Below are 18,421 nucleotides of genomic sequence, written 5' to 3' on the forward strand. Positions count from 1 at the left end.
AACCGTAGTTCTAGATATCCCACGGAGGTTTCGTTTATTTTTCTATAAATGTTTTCACATTCAGTTCAAAAACTGTGCACTTTTATAAGGTCATTAAAGCTTACACTGATCAGGCATAACATTATGACCACCTGCCTAATATTGTGTCGGTCTGTTAAAACAGCCCTGACCCATCGAGGCATGGACTCCACTAGATCCCTGAAGGTGTGCTGTGGTATCTGGCCCCAAGATGTTAGCAACAGATCCTTTAAGTTGACTTAACTAAGGATTAAAGGATACTTACAGGACTTGATAGATACTGACCACTGCAGACCGGGAACACCCCACATGAGCTGCAGTTTTGGAGATGCTCTGATCCAGTGGTCTAGCCATCACAATTCGTCCCTTGGTCAAACTCGCTCAAATCCTTATGCTTGTCCATTTTTCCTGCTTCTGACACATCAACTTTGAGGACAAAATGTTCACTTGCTGCCTAATATATCCCACCCACTAACAGGTGCCATGATGAGGAGATCATCAATGTTATTCACTTCACCTCTCAGTGGTCATAATGTTATGGCTGATCTGTGTACATGAGCAAAGTAAGACATCCAGAGACGAGTGACATCCTTAAACAAGCATATTTATTCAGTCAGCATTTCCATGATTGTAAAATACATAAATATAATAAAAATTATTTACATCTGACGTTTGACTGACAGAATCGTACACAGAGCAGCTGTACGCTTGCAGAGAAGACCGCGTGTCCTAAAGTCACTCAGTGCGTTATTGTGCATGCTGAGAGCTTCTCAATCAAGAGCTCCAGTAAAGAACGTGTGTTAGAGACGCAGGAGCTTCAGGCATATTTCCACAGCAGGAAACACATCTGATGTTTTAGTAGGTACCTTGATTTTAAAAATTTTGTTCATTAAAAAAGATATAGAATGTTTGCAGTGAGATGGGAGTGTGTTATGTAATGTGTTAACATCATATTTACAGGAGAACACCAGAACCGCACACTCAGCCTCGTCCACACTGAGGCAAGAACCCTATCCAGGAACTGTGGAGTTCTCAATCAGGTGATTTCTAGAACTATTTTGTCCCTGGAAGATGCTTTGGAACACTTCAGTATCTGGAGAGGATGCTAGAATGTTTCAGTTCCTGAAAACGTTTCTGGAACTCTTTACATACCTTTAAAAGGTTCAGGAACTCTTTTCTGTTTCTGAAAAGAGAAACAGATGTTTCTGTAAGAAAAATTCTTACAGAATTCCATTTCTGAAAAATGTTCTGGAACTCTTTACATTTTTGAAAAAGGTTCTGGAACTCTTTACATTCCTGAAAAAGGTTCTGGAACTCTTTACATTCCTGAAAAAGGTTCAGGAACTCTTTACATTCCTGAAAAAGTTTCTGGAACTCTTTCTATTCCTGAAAAAGTTTCTGGAACTCTTTCTATTCCCGAAAAAGGTTCTGGAACTGTTTACATTCCTGAAAAAGGTACAGGAACTCTTTCCATTCCTGAAAAAAGGTTCTGGAACTGTTTACATTCCTGAAAAAGGTTCTGGAACTCTTTCTATTCCTGAAAAGGTTCTGGAACTCTTTACATTCCTGGAAAAGGTACAGGAACTCTTTCCATTCCTGAAAAAAGGTTCTGGAACTGTTTACATTCCTGAAAAAGGTTCTGGAACGATTCTTTCTATTCTTTCTACTCTTTACATTCCTGAAAAAGGCTCTGGAACTCTTCACATACCTGGAAAATGGTTTTGGAACTCTATACATTCCTGAAAAAATTTCTGGAACTCTTTACATTCCTGTATGAAAGATTTTGGAATTCCTCAGTTTTTTTTAAAGAATTCCTCAGTTATGTAAAGAAGTTCTGGAACTCTTCAGGTCCTTAAAACGTTCCAGTTCCTGAATGATTTTCTGGAACGCTTGCATTCAAAAAAAAAAAAAAAAAAAAAAAAAAAAAAGGTTTAGAAAATCTTCAGCCACTGAAAATGTTCCAGAACTATCGGTAAATCCTGAAAGTGGTGTGTGAACCCTCAGTACCTGAAAAATTGCAGAACTTCTACATTCAGGGTTCCAGATCAGTTCCTTTGACCTTAAAGTTCTATAAAAAAAATGTTCTACAACTCTTACATTCCTGAAAAAGATGCCAAAAAAATAAAGAAAGAAAGATTGGGTTCCTGGCAAAGGTTCTGGAACTCTTCAGTTTCTGGAAAGAAAAAAAGCTACAGAACTATTAGCTCCTGAACTCTCTTATTATTATTTTTATAAGAACTCCTACAGATCCTGAAAAAGGGTTCAAGATCTCTTCAGTTCCTGAAAAGGGTTCTGGAAGTTTGGCTCAAAATTGTAAGTGTGCCTGACTTCTAGTGTTTGTCCCATTTGATACAGATCTAGCTAGCTTTGTATGTGTGTGTGTGTGTGTGTGTGTGTTAGCTAACTGAAGATGCTCTGGATTGAGAAACTCCAACTCACTGTAGAACAAAATTTTCCAGCACCACCCCTGACCTTCTCTACTTCCACCTCATCCTCTTGTGTGACGCAGGCCAGTCTGCATCTCTTACTATTTAGTTAACCTCGTAAAACAAAAATAACAAAAAAATCAGTAATCCGTTAGAGAATAAATGTATAAAAGGACAGATGAGAGGAGAGACAGATAAAGCAGTGGAGATATGAATAAAACAGTGTAGTATATTAACAAGAAAAAAATGATACACTGACGAATGAAAAAATAAATAAACTAATAAATAAAACGAATTCTCACGAACCAAGTGGTCGGCTTTTTCTATTGCTTTTTTTTATTGATACGCTTTTTATTGGTAACCGTGTGACTGAGAATGACGTTCATTCAACTGCTTTATCTGTAAATCCTCCCACTGGAGCATGAGCTGGTTTGATGCCAGGATATGAGGAAGGAGCTTTTAATAATAATAATAATAATAATCACAATAACAATAATAATAATGAGGTATTTAACTCCAAACTAATCGCACAGCAAATCCACCATACAGTCCTGTTCAGCGGAGACGTAAACACTGAGTCAGACGCACGGGCTGATGGCTGCCAAAAAAGTTTCTTCAGTACTTCAGTTTGAGTTTATGTGTCTTGACCTGTTTTTAGCATTTAAGAAAAACACTCTTCAAGAATCACGATATCATATCATCGTGTATGCAGGAAGTGATCGACCGTACTTCCTGCTCTGAAAGATATAGCACTGACTAGATTAGGGATTAATACAAATCATTTCAAATTTTTTATTTATCCTAGCGTTAGTCCCGCGCAATAGCAGGGTCTGTTGTTTGATTCGATCCGCATGATTTGGCACAGGTTTTTACGCCGGATGCCCTTACCATCGCAAAGCCTCCCATTTTTTATCCTTATCGCTGAGAGTTAACTCTTCAGTAGCCAGGGTGGCGTCCTGCCCGGGAATCAAACCCAGGCCGCGGCAACGAGAGCGCGGGATCCTGCCGCCGGACCACCAGGAGGATTTTAAATACAAGTCTAATATTACTCATGAACCTTTAGTCTAATATTAATCTTGAGCTTCTTTTGTGCTATATTTCTGTAAAACTGCTTTGAGACAATGTCCACTCATAAAAGCGCTATACAGATAAAATTGAACTGAATTGACTATTTTTGTACTGAAATGTCGCTAGGATAGAACTGGTTTCCCTTGAGAACTGATTTTCCGTCTAACCCCGAACAGACTTAGTTCATTCTTCTGGTTTGTGACGGATATTTTTATTTGCAAGGAATTCCTGTTTATGTATATTTGTATATTGGCATTGATGTATAGCTCATGGTGATATATAAAAAACACTCCTCCAGTCAATTCCATTGTGGAATGAAACTCTTCTTTCTCTTGGCACATGACTAATTCAGCATGGCTTTAACGATATCGTGTCTCTGACTTCCCTGTGCACTCAGTGGCTTATTGTAACACGACCTTGAGAACTGAAGCTCTGATACCAGACTGAGTAATAACTCTTCCTACGGACTCCTACGTCGGTTTACGACGGTCTCCTACGTCCTACGGAAACCGACTTCTGATACTGATATCAATCGGCTTCGAGCTAAATGTGTCCTCGTAATAAGCAGTGCAACGGACATTTACGTTTAAAAACACAAAGAATAAATAAAAATAAGCGTCTGAGCTCCATCGAATGAGTGAGTGAGTGAGTGAGTGTGTATGTAAGTGAGTGAGTGTGTGAGTGAGTGAGTGTGTATGTGCGTGTCTGAGTGTGTGTGAGCGACCTCTACTGGTTTTCCCGTCTGAATAAGAGATTAAGCTTTAAAAAAAATCCCAACCCCATGTATAATACTGAGGAACAAACATTCTGTTTCTGTGCAAAAGACCTGCGGGTTTCCTCAGAGACGCAGACTGGGTCTAAGAATAAAACCTCATAATGAGGATCACACAACACGTTCCAGCTATTTCCTACAGCGAGTCGGCCATTGTTTCTATAGCTTTGTCCTCAGGCTGTGAGGTAAATATAATGGAAGTCTATGTCACTTTAATGTCTTTCTGCACTTCCTGTTATTCAGTGTCACTTGCTGGTGTGGTTTAAGTGGAACCAACTTGTCCTATGACGGTTCCGCAACATGAAATCGAGTTAAAATAAAACGATAATTGACATTGACAAATTTTAGAGGAAGATGATCGATCACCTACATTACAGTATCTTCTGGAGTGAGAGTAAGACCATTTGAAACAGACTTCCACTGATTTCTACCATCTGACTCGTAGCTTCAGAAGTGACCTCCATCGGCTGGTCATATCTTTACAGTAATATATTTCGAAATATCAGTCAGATTGACGCCTGAGTGAGTAAACCAGCTCATGTCAGTTTACTTTATCCAGTCTAATTTATCGACGTCAGTCTCCTTAAACGTCCGTCCTTACCGTAAACTAAACAAAAAATGAGATGATCTTGCCATTGTGCGGTTTATGTAAACGTAAGCTTGAGGAAAAAACAAACAAAAACACCTGACAAACAAGAGCTGCCTTTAAAAGCTCCTTCCAGAATAACAGAGCGTGAAGAACAGTACCTCAAAACCACCAACGCACTCTTTTCTTCAATTGGAACTAGTTTGTTTTTGTTTTTTTGGGGTTTTTTTTTTAAAAAGTGCTTAAGCAGTCTACAGGTGACCTACGGGATATTTTGGTGTTACCCAGAATCCCACAGACACCTGGGTCGTGGCTTCACAGTGGAGATGAAGTCATCTGCGTTCATATTTAACCGAAACGGAGGTAATACGAGACGTTTCAGAGCTTTGCGTGAGCTTGAAGATTGGCACAGTGAGGGAGTACCGGTACTGTGGCTCCAAACACATTTTTCCACCATCATGGTACTGGTGCTGATGGAACCGTCTGTGCTTTTTTTTTTTTTTTTACACTGAGATCCAAGCTGAAAAAATTCCAAATCAAAATGGAATCAGTGGCATTAAATAAAGCAAGACTACGGAGGTCGTGTTGTCGCCATGACGACAACAAAACCAGCCCATAAACGATTCCGGTTGTTTTTATGTTACGCATTCGTTAAAGGAGTCAAAACATGGTAAAGATTTCCCCTGAACAGACGCCAGCTCCATGTTGGAGGAAACGGAGTAACTATGTGTCACTGGAGCGCTTAAGAAAAACCGGTTGAACATCTAGATGAGATTCACTGAAGCTTCATGTGAGGAAGGACGATAGCTCACGACTTCCAGTTTGTCTTTCCGTCCTCATTGTGCAATTTTAGGGCTAGTTCTGGAAACAGTTCTAGATCTGCTGATGGTTCTACATCACTACATCCTTCAAATTTGGATTCTTGAGGTGACTCAGGGTCATCATACAGTCCTAATTAATGTCCTCGGTCATGGCCATGGTCATGATCAAGTGCTGGAGATGGTTCTAGGTCACTGGCTAGTTCTAAGGATGGTTCTGGGTCCTGGACTAGGTCTGAGGTTGGTTCTTGGACATGGACTGGCTCTAGGGATGGCTATAGGTCATGGACTAGTCCTGAGGTTTGTTCTAGCTCAAGGTCTAGTTCTGAAGATGGTTCTACATTATGGACTAGTTCTGAAGAAGGTTCTATATCACAGACTAGTTTTGAAGAAGGGTCTACATCATGGACTAGTTCTGAAGATGGTTCTACATCATGGACTAGTTCTGAAGAAGGTTCTTCATCATGGACTAGTTCTGAAGAACGTTCTACATCACTGACTAGTTCTGAAGAAGGTTCTTCATCATGGACTAGTTCTGAAGATGGTTCTACATCACTGACTAGTTCTGAAGAAGGTTCTTCATCATGGACTAGTTCTGAAGATGGTTCTACATCACTGACTAGTTCTGAAGAAGGTTCTACATCACAGACTAGTTCTGAAGAAGGTTCTACATCACTGACTAGTTCTGAAGAAGGTTCTTCATCATGGACTAGTTCTGAAGATGGTTCTACATCACTGACTAGTTCTGAAGAAGGTTCTTCATCATAGACTAGTTCTGAAGAAGGTTCTACATCACTGACTAGTTCTGAAGAAGGTTCTACATCACAGACTAGTTCTGAAGAAGGTTCTTCATCATGGACTAGTTCTGAAGATGGTTCTACATCACTGACTAGTTCTGAAGAAGGTTCTTCATCATAGACTAGTTCTGAAGAAGGTTCTACATCACTGACTAGTTCTGAAGAAAGTTCTTCATCATGGACTAGTTCTGAAGAACGTTTTACATCACTGACTAGTTCTGAAGAAGGTTTTACATCACTGACTAGTTCTGAAGAAGGTTCTACATCATGGACTAGTTCTGAAGAAGGTTCTTCATCATAGACTAGTTCTGAAGAAGGTTCTTCATCATGGACTAGTTCTGAAGAAGGTTCTTCATCAGGGATTAGTTCTGAAGAAGGTTCTTCATCATGGACTAGTTCTGAAGAACGTTTTACATCACGGACTAGTTCTGAAGAAGGTTTTACATCACTGACTAGTTCTGAAGAAGGTTTTACATCATGGACTAGTTCTGCAGAAGGTTCTTCATCATGGACTAGTTCTGAAGAAGGTTCTTCATCATGGACTAGTTCTGAAGAAGGTTCTTCATCATAGACTAGTTCTGAAGAAGGTTCTTCATCATGGACTAGTTCTGAAGAAGGTTCTTCATCAGGGATTAGTTCTGAAGAAGGTTCTTCATCATGGACTAGTTCTGAAGAACGTTTTACATCACGGACTAGTTCTGAAGAAGGTTCTTCATCATGGACTAGTTCTGAAGAAGGTTCTTCATCATGGACTAGTTCTGAAGAAGGTTCTTCATCATAGACTAGTTCTGCAGAAGGTTCTTCATCATGGACTAGTTCTGAAGAAGGTTCTTCATCATGGACTAGTTCTGAAGAAGGTTCTTCATCATAGACTAGTTCTGAAGAAGGTTCTACATCATGGACTAGTTCTGCAGAGGGTTCTTCATCATGGACTAGTCCTAAAGAAGGTTCTAATACATGGTCTAGTTCTGAAAAGGGTTCTAGGTCTTTGTCTAGTTCTGAGGATGATTCTAGGTCATGGTCTAGTTCTAAGGGTGGTTCTAGGTCTTCGTTTAGTGTTGGAGGTGATTCTGAGGATCGTTCTAGGTCATGGCACAGTTCTGAAGATGGTTCTAGATCATGATCAAGCACTGGATGTGGTTCTCGGACATGATTCAGTTTTGGAGGTGTTTGAAGATCATGATACAGTTTTTGAGATGCTTCTAGGTCATGTTCTAGTATTGGAGGTGGTTCTAGATCGTATAGTTCTTCCCATGGTTCAGAATCATCATAGAGTTCTAGAGATGGCTCTGTAGATAATAATTCTGTAGAGCATAATTCTGAGGAAAGTTCTAAAGTTGGGTCTTGGGTTGGATCTAGACATGAAGACGTCTCATACATGCATCTTGGATAAGGTTCCACCTCATCGGTGCAGAAAGTTCCATTTGAGGCTTTTGTGCGACGGGCGTCCACGTAGGCAACGATGAACTCCGAGTTCTGGTAGATGATCATGCCGGACAGTGTGAGCACGGCCCCGGCGCAGCTAAGTGCAGAAAGCTGGCTGCCGAAGAGCAGCTGGGAGAGCAGCAGGTTCCCCACCACGCTCAGGTTGCCCAGGATGTGCAACGTGACGGCGGACGTCAGGCTGATGACGCAGCAGCTCGCCAGGTTATAGAGCACAGAACCCAAGCAGCTGAGCACGATGAAGCCCCACAGATGGCCGTCGTAGTGGTGGGGCGACTGAAGAGCGGCCCAGTTCTCCAGGACCAGAGCTGCTACAGCCAGGATGCAGAAACTGGGGATCGCCATTAGGTAGAGCAGGAAGACCGAGTTGATCTTCTCCTCCTGGAGCAGAATGCCTGAAAAAGCACAGGACATGTAGGTTAACGAAGACACAGAGACACTATAGAGCCAAAAGCTTGTGGACACATGACCATTACACTCATATAAACATCCTGTTACAGATAACCTGAGTAACCTCCACTCTTCTAGAAGCCTTTTCACTAGATGTTGGAGCATGGCTCTTGGGTTTTATAATCACTCGGCTACAAGAGCATTAGTGAGATCAGACAGTGAAGATGATGATAGTGAGGAGGTCAGTCGGTGTTCCAGTTCATCCCGAAAGTGTTCAGTGGGGCTGAGTCAGAGTCAGGGCTCTGTGCAGGACACTCAAGTTCTTCCACGCCAACCTTAACACACCATGTCTTCATGGAGCTCTGAGCTTTGTGCACAGGGGCATTGTCATGCTCGAGTTTGGATCTCTTAGTTCCAGTGAAGAGAAATTGTAAAGGTACAGCACACAGAGACATTTTATATAATTGTGTGCTTCCAACTTTGTGGAAACAGTCTGGGAAAAAATCCCATATGGGTGTGATGGTCAGGGGTGCACATACTTTTGGCCATATAGTGTAGGTTCTCATTTTTGCCTTAGGCCAGGTATAGAAGAGCATGTATAACTTATGTTATAGCAGCTATAAACAGCCATTCCCTCACCAGTCTGTAGTTATCTCTCTGTATCTCTCTCTCTTTTTTTGTTACTCTCCCCCCGTCTCTCTCTCTGTATCTATCTCTCTTTTTTGTCACTCCCCCCCTCTGTCTCTCTCTCTGTATCTCTCTCTCTCTCTCTCTTTTTCTGTCTCTCTCTCTTTTTGTTTCTCTCTCTCTGTATCTCTCTCTCTTTTTGTCACTCTTTCCCCCCTCTGTCTCTCTCTCTGTATCTCTCTCTCTTTTTTGTCACTCTTTCCCCCTCTCTGTCTCTCTCTCTGTATCTCTCTCTCTTTTTTTGTCACTCTTTCCCCCTCTCTGTCTCTCTCTCTGTATCTCTCTCTCTCTTTTTCTGTTTCTCTCTCTCTGTATCTCTCTTTTTGTCTCTGTAGCTGTCTTTCTTTCTGCCCCCCCTTGTCTCTGTGTCTCTCTCTATTTTTCTGTCTCTCTGCCCCCCCTCTCTTTCTGCCCCCCCTTGTCTCTGTGTCTCTCTCTATTTTTCTGTCTCTCTGCCCCTCTCTCTCTTTCTCTATCTCTCTCTCTCTTTCTGTCTCTCACTCTCTGTATCTCTTTCTTTGTCTCTGTGTCTTTCTCTCTGTCTTTCTGCCCCCCCCCTCTTTGTATGTCTCTCTCCCTCTCTTTTTCTCTCTCTCCCACTCTTTCTGTCTCGCTCTCCCCAGCTCTCTTTGTCTGGCTCTCTCTAACTCTTTTTCTGTCTCTCTCCTCCTGTTTCTTTCTCTCCCTCTCTCTCTCTCTCTGTCTGTCTGTCTCTCTCTATCGCTTTCTCTCTCCCCTGTCTCTCTCTCTCTCTCTCCAAAATGCAAAAAAATCAATATTTCACATCTTTAAAACTTTGTTTATTATTGGTTTACTATTATTTATTTATTTATTTATTGATACGCTCACAGTCCCTGTGTATGAGCTCTTACTATAGAAACGATGACGTATTATAACGAGCACGTTAAAATAACCCTATACAAAAATAATGCACACTTTCTGACCAATCAGATTTGACAATTCAACCACGCTTTGGTTAACAGAAAACTGATAAGACTTGTAGGTTTTCCGCTCCGGTGTGATTTATGATACACACACCGTACTTACAGAGCGATCCACAGCGACACAACAACCCCACAGCGATCTCTTCATATTAGCAGGTGTGTTTGGAGTCTGCTGGAACACGTGCTGAGACGGTGTACAGCACACACACTGTAAACAAGCCTGCAAAAATAACCCACTGATACATGACACTAACACGTTGACCTAGATGAGTATTTGTGCTCGATTACTCAGCTGGACGGGACCTCTCCGGGAAGAGACGAAACTCAAACCAGCAGTTTAATCCAAGAGCTGTTCAAAAGCAGACGATCTTCACTGAAGTATCACTAAAATATCGTCAGATTTTCTCTTTATTCCACAGCATTTAATAAGCCTAATGCTGCTCTGTTGCTTTAGTCTCACACTCGAGTTTGAATCATGCAAACGTGCGCGTTGAAATCGTCACATGATCAAATCACACCAGTCGAGATCTTCGGTATCGCAACAAAAAGACACTGGTGTGTTTTCTGGTGTAGAAATTCTCGCTGTTTTGTAGAAAGACGTACAAAAGGAGGATAAAACAAAACTCATAGCTTTTGAAAGAACTTCTTTCTTTATGAAATGAAGAAGAGTCGATCATTTCGATTGTTATGGCTCTACTACTGGTTGCCATGGTGATAACGTTTGTCAGTGGGCGGAGCGACCAGCATATCGGATCAGCTTTCTTGAAACAGTCTGGAGGAAGTGTTGAAATCCAGCATCCGTCTTTATCAGCATCATATGGTAGGAGATGAAGGACCTGTTAGTGGGTGGGATATATTAGGCAGCAAGTGAACATTTTGTCCTCAATGTTGATGTGTTAGAAGCAGGAAAAATGGGCAACAGTAAGGATTTGAGCGAGTTTGACAAGGTACAAATTGTGATGGCTAGACCACTGAATCAGAGCATCTCCAAAACTGCAGCTCTGGGGTGTCTGCAGTGGTCAGTATCTATTAAAAGTGGTCCAAGGAAGGAACAGTGGTGAACCGACAACAGGGTCATGACTGGGCAAGGCTCACTGATGCGCATGGGGAGCAAAGGCTGGCCCGTGTGATCCGATCCAACAGACGAGCTACTGTTGCTCAAATTGCTGAAGAAGTTAATGCTGGTTCTGATAGAAAGGTGTCAGAATACACAGTGCATGACGGGTCAGGGCTGTTTCGGCAGCAAAAGGGGGACCAACACAATATCAAGCAGGTGGTCATGATGTTATGCCTGGTCAGGGTAAGGATTTTTCCCACTAATGTCTGATTCGGGACATATCAGCTCACAGCCCTGCTACTGGATACTGAATCTTCTGCTCTCCTCAGCGCTGTGGGCATTTATAACTGTGTGACCTCAGACTCAACTCGAAAGCCTGAAGTTATGTGATAATTAGATCAGTGCGATGGAAAATGCCACGTGTCTTTAGTCCTTACTTTAAACTCCATGATTCAAAATTGTTGTGTTATGAAATGTGGAGTGAGCTAATAAACATCACACAGTGTGGAATCATGTGATTAATTCTCTCTCTCTCTCTCTGTCTGTGTGTGTGTGTGTGTGTGTCCACTGGTCTAATTACTTCACTATGGACACCACTTAACATCATGAAATCCAGCTGAAAGCAATTTATCCACATTATATAACTCTATCACAGTGTACTGGAGGCGTGTTGTTATAGGAAAATAATCAACGATGGGGTGGTGTGATGTTCCTCTTATACCACTAGATTTTTAAAAAATGCATTAAAGAATCACAGTTTGTGCTTTTTATCCATTTATAGGTAGGTACACTCTCCTCTGACAGTAAGAAAGACATTGATACAGCTTCAGCACTGAATGCTAAATCAAGGTCTCCTTATGGAAAATTACATACAATCAACAACTGTAGGGTTTCTTTAACCATCTTCACCAGAACACTGATGCTCCATATAGACAGCAGAATAAAAATTGACTCATGGGACATTAGCAATCAGATTAGTTTGTGTAACGGGCAGCATGTCTGTCCGAGCTGCTGTCTGATGCGTCGACACCTTCTGACCAATTAGAGGCAAGAATCTGAGAGGCAAGAGACTGTATAGGCGCTGTGTTGAAAATGTGGGCATGGCTAAAGTGCTACGTGAAAACGGCAAGTGCTAGATTGGACGACTTTATTTACTTGTTTACTTGTGAAAAGGTTTATTTTTTAAAACGTTGAATAAAAATAGGTTATGCTTCCTGGGAGTGTGCTGTTTGTTCCAACATGTTAGGAAACATAATCGTAGACGATATTTTCACACTGTTTTCATAATCAGATGGATGACTCAGTGCTGGTGCATATGTGACCACAACCTCCACACCTTCACACCTCCGTACCGAGTCTTCACAGATCTGAAGCTCAGCTGTATATCCCTCCAGAAAAAAAGTATCCGATAAATACAGTTCTGTATAATAATCTGTGTAATACAGATAAATAAGTTCGTCCAGAAGTAAAGGAACTCAAGTGAATTGTACAGAGCTGGGAGGTGTGTTTAGCACGGGACGTTTCGGCTCCTCTGGGCTAAAACGGGACACGTACGGAGCTATGCGGATTGTCTCTGACAAAGAGATTCCACAGCAGCCGTCTGGGACGTAAACCTTCACGGAACAGTGGTTTCGTAGGCAAGACTAAAAGTGGTGCCTGACGTCATATGGCTTCCATTCCTGGACACCCAGGAGAGGCGGCTGGTTTAGAAACTTTACACTGGGGGAAAAAATAGCAGCCCTTTTGACAGTTAGTCTCTCTGAGGTAAATTTTTTAGGTAAATATCTGAGGTAGTTTTTTTAGGTAAATATCTGAGGTAAATTTCTGAAGTAAATATCTGAGGTAAATTTCTGAGGTAAATTTTTTAGGTAAATATCTGAGGTAATTTTTTAGCTAAATATCTGAGATAAATTTCTGAGGTAAATATCTGAGATAAATATCTGAGGTAGTTTTTTTAGGTAAATATCTGAGGTAAATATCTGAGGAAAAATTATTTAGGTAAATATCTGAGATACATTTCTGAGGTAAATATCTGAGGTAATTTTTTAGGTAAATATCTAAGGTAGTTTTTTTAGGTAAATATCTGAGGTAAATTTCTGAAGTAAATATCTGAGGTAAATTTCTGAGGTAAATTTTTTAGGTAAATATCTGAGGTAATTTTTTAGCTAAATATCTCAGATAAATTTCTGAGGTAAATATCTGAGATAAATATCTGAGGTAGTTTTTTTAGGTAAATATCTGAGGTAAATATCTGAGGAAAAATTATTTAGGTAAATATCTGAGATACATTTCTGAGGTAAATATCTGAGGTAATTTTTTAGGTAAATATCTCAGGTAAATATATCAGGTAATTTTTTAGGTAAGTATCTGAGGTTTTTTTAGGTAAATATCTGACGTAAATCATTTTTAAGGTAAATAATTGTGATAGATTTCTGAGGTAACTATCTGGGGTAATTTTTAGGTAAATATCTAAGGTAAATATCTGAGGAAAGTATCTAAGGTACATTTCTGAGATAAATATCTGAGGAAAGTATCTAAGGTACATTTCTGAGATAAATATCTGAGGAAAGTATCTAAGGTACATTTCTGAGATAAATATCTGAGGAAAGTATCTAAGGTACATTTCTGAGGTAAATATCTGAGGTAAGGGTCACATGAGTAATGACAACATGTGTGTTTGCACTTGCTACAATCATATCTTAAATAAACCCTTCTGAAAGTTAAATAAACACTAGAGGTCATGCTGCTAGCTAAGTAGCAAGCAAACCAAAGCAAAGGGAGTTTTTCCTTGCCACCGTCACCTCAGACTTGCTCATTGGGGATAAAATAGGGAGTATATTTCTATACTTCTGTAAAGCTGCTTTGAGACGATGTCCATTGTTAAAAGCGCTATACAAATTAATTGAATTGAAAATTATGATTGTTGATAAAACCATTGAACTAAACATTGTCTTGTTCCATCTTCTACTAGATGAAAAACACAGTAAATAAAAGGTGGAACTCTCTGATGACAGCGCAAGTAGACTCGATGATGCATTATTCATTCAAAAATCTCATATCATGATACCTGAGGACATTTCTATTATATGATAAGCATCGCAATATCTCATTTTTGCAACCAGGCTCAGAACGAAACGGAAGAAAAAATGATGAACAGATAAACTGAGGTTGATTACAGATTTACTGACAGTCTACTAAAACTAAACTGTACCTCAGAAGAAAGAAAAAGAAACGTCAAATCAGCTTTGAGCGTCCAGCTCCATTTCATTTGTAATCATAAAAAAGAGGAAAACACTTTTGATCATGATTTGATGTTGACATTTTATCAGTATATCTTCTTCTTCTTTCGGCTTTTCCCTTCAGGGGTGGCCACAGCGAATCATCTCTCTCCACCTATCCCTGTCTTCTGCATCCTCAACACTTACACCCACTAGCTTCATATCTTCATTTATTACATTCATATACCTCCTCTTTGGCCTTCCAATTTGCCTCCTGCCTGGCAGCTCCATGTCCAACATTCTCCTACTAATATACTCACTCTCCCTCCTCCAAACCATCTTAATCTGGCCTCCCTAACTTACTTATTGGTATGACCCCATGGGATAAGGAACGGTTCAGTTCATACTCACTTTGCTGGATGCTCTTTACTCCCCGGAGCATGGTGGCGGCGAGCACAAACAGACAGCCCGTCTGATCAAACTGCACCTCGCCCATAATGCTGAAGGAAGCCCCGAGGCAGATGGGCATCATGGCTGTGTATTTAAGGAGGTGGTGCTGTTTACCGAGCACCAGAGACGAGATTGCCAGAGTGAATATGGGCGTGGTGGTGTAGATCATCTGAGCGAAGGACAGCTGCACGTAGTTGAGTCCGACGTTCCCAAAGGCGATGCTGGCGCAGAAGGTGAGGCTCAGCAGGAACACTTTGCACTTGGCGCTGGAGGTCAGGTCCTGCTGTGCCATGCCTCGGTTCCGGACAAACCAGTATTTTATGACTCCTACGACAATGGCGGTAAGCATGTGCAGAGCCGACAGGAGGAGCGGGTATCTGAAGTTATACACCGCAAAGATCCATTTGTTCAGGCTGGAGATGGTGGTTCCTGTGACCAGCCACACCACCACGGCTGACAGAAGGTGCAGCGTTTCAGGTGGACGCATCCTCCTCTGCCCGGTGTCCCGGGTCTCCTCGCTTTTGGAGGGGCCATCATCGGCGCTGATCATGTTCGCTTCATCTTCAGCTCTGTTGGCGCAAAAACATTGTGAATTTGTGAGGAAATATAACAACACCTTGTTCCTCATTCACACAGGTTCTCATCCCTGTTCCTGGAGGAACCTCTGTTTTGTACATTTCAGTATTTTCCTGCTCTGACACGCCCACTTCAATTTCCAATCACCTGATTGGTTGAACCGCGTGTGTAGAGAGCACTAAAACTACGTGTACACAAACTATGTGTATGTGTTTAACATCCGATCTCATTAGGAAACCTTCTAAACACGTGTTTCCGATATTACTAAAATTATTATTATTATTATTCACACGGAAAAATGCAGGGTTCAGGGATGACGTCACCGGCTAGCAACAGACAGTTTGTTTTGGCCTTGGAAACGGCGCACGTGAAAGTGTCGCCCACGTGTCCAGCGATCTCGTCTGCGATTGGTCAATCGGGTGTATTCAAAATAAATGAAACACGGAAGTAAATTTCCAACGTGAGTAATTACTGGGAAGATCTTCAAGGAAAACACACACACACACGTGGGGGGAAATCGTGACATTACCGGATCACCATGAATGACATGCGGCAAGTATATATTTAGAAACTATTTCGAATTGTTCGTTGTCGAGAACGCCATGCAAAACCGCTACCTATAGAGGTGGGCGGAGTTTGTAGGAGCTTCTTACGTGCTCACAATTTTGCAAAACAAATAATAAACAAAACATGAACGGTTTAGCACTGCGGTCACGAGCTCACATTTACGCCACCTATAGACTCGCCGCAGAACCTACCACTGTATATCTAGTGTGCGTGGGTCGCACCTACATCAATTACAACTTCGAACACATGAAATAAAACAGAGACAGCCGTTTAGGTTTCATTAAATAACAGATATTTCACGGTCTCACACCTAAACACTAAAATATCCTTCCTAGCCCGGGACCACGTAAAGAAAAACGTATATTAAACCTCCACATACCCCTACAGTGGGCTGTACCATTCTCATTCCGCTCCATATGCGCGTTGATTGTGGAAATAACACTCATTTTTAAATTCTATGAATTAACAAACTTAATCTTATGATCTGAAATATAACTATATAATACAACAACTGTAACCCGAGCATTATTATTTAGCTTGGATCTCTGCATTATGTATTATCAAAAGCACCGGGAAGGTCACTATAACGCTAGTCTGTAGTGTAATAACATATTTATAACACTGTTTATAGAAAATAAATAAATAGCAATATGAAAGCAGCTAAAGGTCGTGTGTGTGAGAGACTTTGTGGTTTAATGTTACGTCTAGCGTAAACACAGTGAACCCTTCCTGCGCATATAGAAATAAGGTTGTGAAAAAGATCAGCAATCATTACACAAGCATCTTATAATAATAATAATAATAACAACCTCCTAACGAGCTGATCAACATGTTTCTCTTTAACCTTACCCTGTCTGTGGCTCTGTTAAAGCTTGGTGAATGTCCTACCGGCGCGGATGATGATGATGATGATGATGGAGGCATCGAGCGCTTTCCCGTCGCTGTTATTGTCAGAGCAGCTGTGTGGTGTGTTATAAAGCGACAGCTGCAGGCTTAACCTGCGCACTTTATCCTGCCAGGGACGGGCCATTATTGGTGTGTTCCAAACAGCAAGCTCCTGCGACACGTCAACGCGTCCGCCATATTGGAAGAGGCTAAGCGTATAGAAGTCTGTGTTGATACATGACTTCACAGACGACAGTTTTTCAATATCCCGAAGGAGTTTTATTCCTTTTATACCACAGCAATTTAGCAGCCAATACTTTTTCATTTATTAACCACCACCACCAAACGTTGTTTAGCTTTAATACAGCACAACACTGAGACATTAGCTCCTGCTATCGCTTAACTCATAGCATCCTTCTTTTGCCCTTCTCTTGAGCTTAAGAGACCCACTGTTACAAAGCTCTGACACGGGAAACTCCTTCCATAAACGTTCAAATATCACTGGGCCACATTTATAAATCTTTTGTGTAAACAGTTTGCATAAGCAAAACCGAATTAAAACTTTCTAACAGATGTTTGGGCAATACTACTTTTCTCATGCGCGTATGCTGAGAACTTCTACGCCAATCACTGAGGAAGAGACTGAGCTGAAGATGTTGAGGTTCTCTTTGGGAGTGACACGTCCGGACAGGATCAGGAACGAGTACATCGGAGGGACGGCTCATGTTGGACGAATTTAGGGAGAGACCAGATTAAGATGGTTTGGACATGTTCAGAGGAGGGAGAGCGAGTATATTGGTAGGAGAATGTTGGACATGGAGCTGCCAAAGAGGAGGTATATGGATGAAATAAATGAGGATATGAAGCTAGTGTTGAGGATGCAGAAGATAGGGATAGGTGGAGAGAGATGATTCGCTGTGGCCACCCCTGAAGGGAAAAGAAGTAATAAAAATATGAAGTGACCACTAAATCCTCCCTCAGCTAAGTTTTATTTATTTACAGTTAGCAGTTAAGCGCAGACAGAATGACCTACCCTTCATTTATACACCTTTTCATAATTGAAATATTAGCATTTTAGCTTGATCTCTAGTCCATAATATAAAGTGGCTGTTTTTCACAAAATGTTGTGAACTAGCACAAATATTACTGTTATAAGGGTTTTAATAATAACAGTATATTCCACATATAACTTATACGATCAAGTTTACATTTTACGTCCCCTTTTTCCAAAATTCCTTGTAGAAATGTTTCTTACACGTAAACCCATTCATATCCAGATTGATAAATGAGGCCCAGTTACAGTACAATCTTTGAACATCAGTGTTGTTGAGCCTTTCTGCCACAACCAGTTGAAGCACTGTGGTGTAGAACATAAAAACAAGCAACAATGAGAAGAAACACGATGAAGCAAGTGCAGATCAGGATGAACGGGATGGTAGGGAGTATGGGAACTCGGTAGAGCTGTTTGACGTTCTAGGTATTAGCATTTAAACTAATTAATAAATGTCACTAATGACAGCTCAATAGCATTCAATCTTTGCTAGTGTGAATACAGGGTACAAGATCCAAGACTGGGGAGCTGGAGCCCCGTATAGTTTAGTTTTTTTCACTCATCTAAACAGACACCTATTAAATAATGAATAGGACAAAACTGTACATATTACAGTAATTACACACAAAGTGCACCCATGTGGTGTAAATGAACACAAATTCTGTCCA

At 41.0% G+C, this 18,421-nt stretch overlaps 1 protein-coding gene across 2 annotated transcripts; it reads right to left on the reverse strand.

The window, feature by feature from the left end:
• Positions 1-611: 611 nt before the first annotated feature.
• slc35e4 (solute carrier family 35 member E4) lies at positions 612-18,310 on the reverse strand. Of its 2 annotated transcripts, none has more exons than XM_058411516.1 (3): positions 16,706-18,310; positions 14,636-15,243; positions 612-8,323 (listed from the first exon to the last, which is right to left on the reverse strand). In XM_058411516.1, exons 2-3 carry the CDS (start codon positions 15,222-15,224, stop codon positions 5,964-5,966), a joined length of 2,949 nt encoding a protein of 982 aa, XP_058267499.1. In that variant the 5' UTR covers positions 15,225-15,243; positions 16,706-18,310; the 3' UTR covers positions 612-5,963. The 2 variants fall into 2 exon arrangements, with proteins under 2 accessions (XP_058267499.1, XP_058267498.1); XM_058411515.1 differs by having other exon boundaries at positions 16,667-18,310.
• Positions 18,311-18,421: the final 111 nt, after the last annotated feature.

Source organism: Hemibagrus wyckioides, linkage group LG16 (genome assembly GCF_019097595.1).
Source record: "Hemibagrus wyckioides isolate EC202008001 linkage group LG16, SWU_Hwy_1.0, whole genome shotgun sequence".
Classification (NCBI taxonomy): domain Eukaryota; kingdom Metazoa; phylum Chordata; class Actinopteri; order Siluriformes; family Bagridae; genus Hemibagrus; species Hemibagrus wyckioides.

Bases quoted from the DNA above. Each gene is read 5' to 3' on its own strand.
- slc35e4 (XM_058411516.1), bottom strand. From the start codon at position 15,224: ATGATCAGCGCCGATGATGGCCCCTCCAAAAGCGAGGAGACCCGGGAC. The intron at 8,324-14,635 runs GTGAGTATGAAC...GTGCTTTTTCAG, and splicing joins AGTAAAGAGCATCCAGCAAA to GCATTCTGCTCCAGGAGGAG.